This window comes from Salmo salar, chromosome ssa01 (genome assembly GCF_905237065.1).
Source record: "Salmo salar chromosome ssa01, Ssal_v3.1, whole genome shotgun sequence".
NCBI lineage: Eukaryota > Metazoa > Chordata > Actinopteri > Salmoniformes > Salmonidae > Salmo > Salmo salar.
Genome location: NC_059442.1, coordinates 8084487 through 8090614, shown reverse-complemented (window position 1 = coordinate 8090614; position 6128 = coordinate 8084487). Strand labels below are relative to the sequence as shown.

The following is a 6128-nucleotide window of genomic DNA, read 5'->3' as shown; positions in this document are numbered from 1 at the left end:
GAGAGACAGAGGGAGGAGAGGGGGAGACAGAGGGAGGAGAGGGGGAGGAAGGCGTAGGAGAGACAGAGGGAGGAGAGGGAGAGACAGAGGGAGGGGGAGGGGAGGAAGGAGTAGGAGAGACAGAGGGAGAGACAGAGGGAGAGACAGAGGGAGGGGGAGGGGAAGGAGCATCAGCAGAGCTGCTTTCAGACACGGCCACCCCAGACATTGCCAGCCGAGTACAGAGCAGTCCAGGGGAGGATGAGACGATCTCAGAGTCGCACGCAGGGAGAGGTGAGATGATGCAGACCCCTGAGAGCCTCAAAGCCCCAAGAAGCTCATCCTCTTCAAACAGCACGGCCTATAAGTCCCCCACTGACATAGAGAGAGACACCCCGGAGGACACCCCCAGCTCAGGGACACCCCTGTCAGTCCAACGAGCGATGCTCACCAAGCGTGTCTCCCAGGACCCTGACCCGGTCTGGGTTCTCAACCTGCTAAAGAAGCTGGAGAAACAGTTTATGACCCACTACGTCGACGCCATGGCTGAGTTCAAGGTACTGATACAACAACATGAATCATCATCACAATAATTTTTTTAATGAATAATCTTGATAATACTGTTGTGTTTGTGAAGGTGCGTTGGGACCTAGACAACAATGTGATGTTGGACACTATGATCACTGAGCTGAGAGACGAGGTGAAGAAAAGGATCCAGACCAGCATTGATCGTGAGCTGAGGAAGATCCGGGGGCGTGCAGGGCGGGGGGGCGTGCCGCGCCCCCCTATCCTGTCCCGGGATTCAACCGTTACAGACCAGAGGAGGCGGAGGTTAAAGGTGGGAGGGGCCAACACCTGAGGTTTCTAAATCACCTTTAAAGTCACGCAGTAACAAAGTTACTATTTTAGTTTAACAGCTTTTTAAAAACTTTTAAGTAAGACTTTATTACATAATATATTTGAATTCCAAATTTATTGTAAAGTGTATTGTCATGTTTTGCATACATTCCTAATAAAGTTTGACTGTGCTTTGAAGGTCATGAAGGTTCAGTCAGTGAACAAGAGTGACGGGGAGCAGGGTTCGGGAGCGGATGTTAGTGACCAGCGCAGCGAGGGTGAGGATGAGTACTGTCCCTGCGACGCCTGCATACGGAAGAAGGCGGATGTCCAACAAATCAAAATGGAGGCTGTGGTCACCACAGCGCCGGTGATGGTGGCGTTTGATCTGCGTAAGATCCTGCTGATGAAGAAAGACCCAAAGCCTCTTGCACCCTCTAGCCCCACGGAGGGGGAGAACAATGATCGCCTGGAATTGGAGAAGAAAGAGGAAGAGGAGAGTGTGAATCTAGAGGTGGTACACAAAGACGAGGAAGAGGAAGAGACCAAGGAGGATATTATACCAACTGTTGTCATAGAGGAAGCTATCCCTGAGGAGGAAGAGGAAGGAGTGACTGAGGGAGAGGAGGAAGCACAGGAGAGTGATGGAGCTGAGTCTGTGATGGGGGAAGTAGAGGAGCAGATAGCTGAGGAGATAGCTGAGGAAATAGCTGAGGAGATAGAGGCTGAAGAACAGGAGGAGGATGGAGTGGTGGAGGGAACAGAGGATGAGGAGGAGGATGAAGGAGAGATGGGAGGTGAAGTTTCAGGAGAAGATGGCGTGGAGGCAGAGGAGACTGGAGAGGGGGAGGAGTTAGTAGAAGGGGAGGAGGAAGCAGCAGGGGTCGCTGAAGCAGTGCAGGAGGATCAAACAGGAGGAGATGAAAACACTGTTGATGGACCAGCAGAGGTGGAAGAGATGGGAGAGGGGGAGGAGACGGGTGAGGAGGAGGGAGAGGAGGGAGTAGAGACAGGAGAGGGAACAGCTGAGGAGGACGAAACAGGAGGAGAGGAGGAGGATGGAGGAGAGGAGACAGAGGAGAACAATGTGGTGTCTGAATTCAAGGTGGAAGAAGAGGAGGAAGAGAATGAAAACACAGCAGGAGAGACAAGTGGAGAGGAGGAGGGAGAGACGGGAGCAGAGGGAGAGACTCTTGAGGAAGGCACAGAGGGCAATGTGGGGGTAGAGGATGCTGTGGAGGAGTTGAATCCTGAAGAAGAGAATGAAGAGGTGAAAGAGGGAAACAGAGAAATCCCCCTGATAAGCCAGATGACCAGAACCTCTGTGGAGTCCCAACCAGGATCTATGGAGAACACAGTTTCACCAATGCGCTCTTTAACCCCCATAGAGACCAAGAAAACCGTCTCTGATGGACACAAGATGGCGTCTGCAGGTGAGGGGTCTGGGGGGAAAGGCCAGAGGAGGAGCCGATCTCCAGCCAGAGCCAAACGCAGAAAACCCAAAGAGAGCGATATAGAACTAGATGATCTAGAAATGTAACCCTCACAGGACATAGTAATGATCTATGACGTCCAGTTCTATCACAGAAGATAGAACTGGATGTCCTAGATCTGTAAGCATCACAGTCACATAAAGCACTTTATAATCCCCTCTCTAGGTTAAGAATATCTATACCGGAGGTATTGCACAGGTGAAGGTAGATTTTGCCAAGTCAGAGTGGCATGTACTTGTTATTGTTATGGAAGGGTATAACTGAAACTTGAAACAATCATAATATTACAAACCATAAGATGTCATGTGAAAATTATATTTGTATATTTCTAGAAACAAATTGTATTTATGTCTGATTTTATTTTCCTGGAGGGATATATATATTCTCTACTGTATAGAGGGGTGTATATTCTCTACTGTATAGAGGGGTGTATATTATCTACTGTATAGAGGGGTGTATATTCTCTACTGTATAGAGGGGTGTATATTCTCTACTGTATAGAGGGGTGTATATTCTCTACTGTATAGAGGGGTGTATATTATCTACTGTATAGAGGGGTGTATATTCTCTACTGTATAGAGGGGTGTATATTCTCTACTGTATAGAGGGGTGTATATTCTCTACTGTATAGAGGGGTGTATATTATCTACTGTATAGAGGGGTGTATATTTCGGACTTCATGATGATATGCGTATTTTGTGTTTGTGAATAGGTGTGTTGTTAAACAGAATTACACTCTAGAGCGGTGCTCCCCAAACAGGGCTCAAGTGGAGACCAATTCCTTCTGGGTCCCAGCCAGAAATATGGTTTAGTTTGGAAAGGTTAACCTGAGAGCACACAATGCTGAGAGCACAAGGTACTGACATCACATACAGGTTAACTTGTATCACTTAGCCATAAACATATACCTCCCTGTGACAATAGGCATTGCGGGAATGTATTCAAAGTAACAACCAAACTATATATTTATATAATTTATAAGCAACAAACCATGTATGTATACTTGATAAGATTACTGTAGTGTCATTCGGAAGCTCAGTGTTTGAAGACTGACATGAGAATCTCAGGGAAGGAGGGTTGTATGAATGATCATGATGGGTGTATGACAGACAACTTCCTTATGTTTGGTACCCGAATAGTGCTGAGCGATTAGTGCTTTTTGAAGTTGGTTCGGTTTCGTTTCGATTATTAAAATATAAATCATGTTTTTTTTCCATTTCAATTTAGATAATTAAAACATATTTTAAATGCATTATGAAATCATGTAATTAAAAGGATATATATATTTTTTTTTGCTTTTTAATAGAAATTCCAAAGCCTAAACTAGTGAACATTCAATTGCCAAAACATGTAGAAAATATTCCATTGACTCTGTCAGGTCCACATTGGGTAGACACCAATAGAACATATTGAAATTACTATGAAATAATACAATATTTCAGTTGTGTATATTTACTTAGGTTTTATTTAATGATTTTATTATTTTTCATTCTTTAAAGTCATGGTCTCATATCTGTTCAGGCAGTAGCAGCCAGCCAGCCAGCCCATCTAATATTATATCTGTACTCCCCATACTGTACTGTCTTTAGTCATCCTATTTAGCTGGCCTGCCTAAGTTTGCCGCAGAGCTGTCTGACAATCATTTTACTAGTTCATCAAAGTAGATAAGGCATTCTTTCACCAACTGTCTGTCCCTCTTGTCATTGTGTTGTGTACATTGCGGTCTTTGCGGTCTGTGTGTATCTAACCTAACAGAGCAGGCGTAAACGTGTCTCCGTCACTGTTGGAGCAGGAAAGAACAGGCGCAATGGATTATGGGCATTGTAGTTCATTACCACGTTTCTGCACTGAACTAATAAGTTGAATATTTTCTTTATAGATGGGTATAGCTGATATCACGAAAACGATGTGCGCGCTTCCGTGGGCCAGAAGTCAACCTGTTGTTGTGATTCTGGTGTATCTGGATGGCCAGATTGCTAGCAAGAATGACAAGAAACTGACGTGTGGGGATTCTGGATGTGTCTCGTTTCAGCTCATTTCGTCTTGTTACTGATTTCATGTCAATGCTAATTTGGCAAAAATTCGCTAGCTCACCAACACATTTATTTATGTTTTCAATAAACATTGGATACGAAAAATGGCTTACATGTTGTCAACAATCTAAGCCAACCCTGTCTGTTTTGCCCCACAGTTGCGAACGCCTAGGTTTTGTTGCTAAACAACCAACGTCTATGAAAACTACAACTCCCTTCAGCTCAGTGTCCCACATAGTTCTTGACTTTATTTCTCTTGAATGATTTGATTTCTCTCTAGAGAAACGGTGTGTTGGGCTCACAATTTATTTTTTATTTAAAAAAAAAATGTAATTGAACAGACTTAAGTCAATTAGTTGTTTAATAATAAAAAAAATAACTACATTTCGGTTAATCGCTCATCACTAGTACCGAACCTTGTTTAAGTGTCTGCTTTCTGTCCATGGTTGGGCCGTGAAGGTTGTTATTGTTGTTGAGTTGTCAAGGTAACGCACCCCTGATCTGCGTCTGTGTTGTTGCGTTTAGTTGTTTTGTCAGGCGACATGACGCAGGAGCTTCCCAGGTATTTAACCATGTGGGACGGTAATCACTGAATCTACTCAAGACTTAAACTAAAGCCTTAAAGGTGCTGCGTGGTCAATCCGACGTCTGCATTGGCACGGAACAACATTTACGGTGATACGGACTCTGCAGGAGTCAGGGCATTCATTCTTCTTGCCCTTCGCGGTAGCAGCGCAGAGCTGTTGTCAAGGAAGTTGTCAAGGAAGTGAGTTTGTGTTTATACAGGACCTCACGCCCCCCCACCTACCGTTAACCAATCATGTCAATGCGGAGCTATACGGAACCCTACGCATTGGTGCAGAATTTGGGAGGTGCACAGCGATGCGGTAAAGAGCTCCGTTTGGCCTCTGCGCGCCTCCAGAGGCTCTGCAATCGCGTCACACCGTCCATTCAGAGCCTCCGACCACATTTATTTTCAGATCAAGCATAAATTGGCTTGTACTGCAACCATGGTGACAAGAGAGATGAGGGAGAGAGAAGAGAGACACTCTATCTCTATCTTTAATCTCATTATTAGCGGTACAGCTGGTATTGTTGTTGTTGTTGTTGTTGTTGTCGTCGTACTTGACTGAAGGGTTATCTGGATGTATTGAATATATTTATGGATATGTTCAAACAGGATGGACTTTGACACTTGTAGTTTAGAGAGCGAAGTTCTCATATCTATATATCTATGTTGTAACATATCTTTACACAGGGTTGAAACAGAGATGTGCACTACGATTCTCTCAGGCTCAGAGTCTAAGGAGTCTGTGTTTTTTTTATTTTTATTTTTGGGTGTCAATCATAAAGTCCTATTGGTTGGTTGGTGGTGCTGTGGGACATGTCTATGCTGCTATTGGTCCGTTCGGCTGTCAATCTTCTTCTGTGACATAACCTTGGGAACACCATGTAAAGTTTCAAATTAAGATTCTAATGTATTTTAATGTATAATAATGAATAAAATAAAATATTTTAAACGAAAAATACTGTTTAGTTGAAATTTGTTGCTGCTTAAAGGTACCATGCGTAAGATTTCCACTGACTAGATTTGGAAAAGATCTAGCTAGATAAAGACTAACTATTTTGTGAAGAGGGGAGTGAGGTCCCTTTAGATTTTGTGTAGTGTGTGTGTGTAGTGTGTGTGTGTGTATCTTTGTGTGTAGTGTGTGCGCCAGGAGTGCCGCATTGGCTCCAGGCCACCGGATCTAAAGCAGCTCAGTCACTCTGAAGAGAACAGCACCGA

At 44.2% G+C, this 6128-nt stretch overlaps 1 protein-coding gene across 1 annotated transcript; it reads left to right on the top strand.

Moving 5' to 3' along the window:
* The first annotated feature begins 94 nt into the window (after nucleotides 1-94).
* Nucleotides 95-5862, top strand: LOC106606550 (retinitis pigmentosa 1-like 1 protein). The gene is made up of 3 exons (XM_014202873.2): nucleotides 95-536; nucleotides 617-817; nucleotides 1016-5862. The coding sequence occupies exons 1-3, from the start codon at nucleotides 279-281 to the stop codon at nucleotides 2354-2356; spliced, it is 1800 nt and encodes a 599-aa protein (XP_014058348.2). The 5' UTR covers nucleotides 95-278; the 3' UTR covers nucleotides 2357-5862.
* Nucleotides 5863-6128: the final 266 nt, after the last annotated feature.

Bases quoted from the DNA above. Each gene is read 5' to 3' on its own strand.
- LOC106606550 (XM_014202873.2), top strand. From the start codon at position 279: ATGATGCAGACCCCTGAGAGCCTCAAAGCCCCAAGAAGCTCATCCTCT. The intron at 537-616 runs GTACTGATACAA...GTGTTTGTGAAG, and splicing joins ACGCCATGGCTGAGTTCAAG to GTGCGTTGGGACCTAGACAA. The intron at 818-1,015 runs GTGGGAGGGGCC...TGTGCTTTGAAG, and splicing joins AGAGGAGGCGGAGGTTAAAG to GTCATGAAGGTTCAGTCAGT.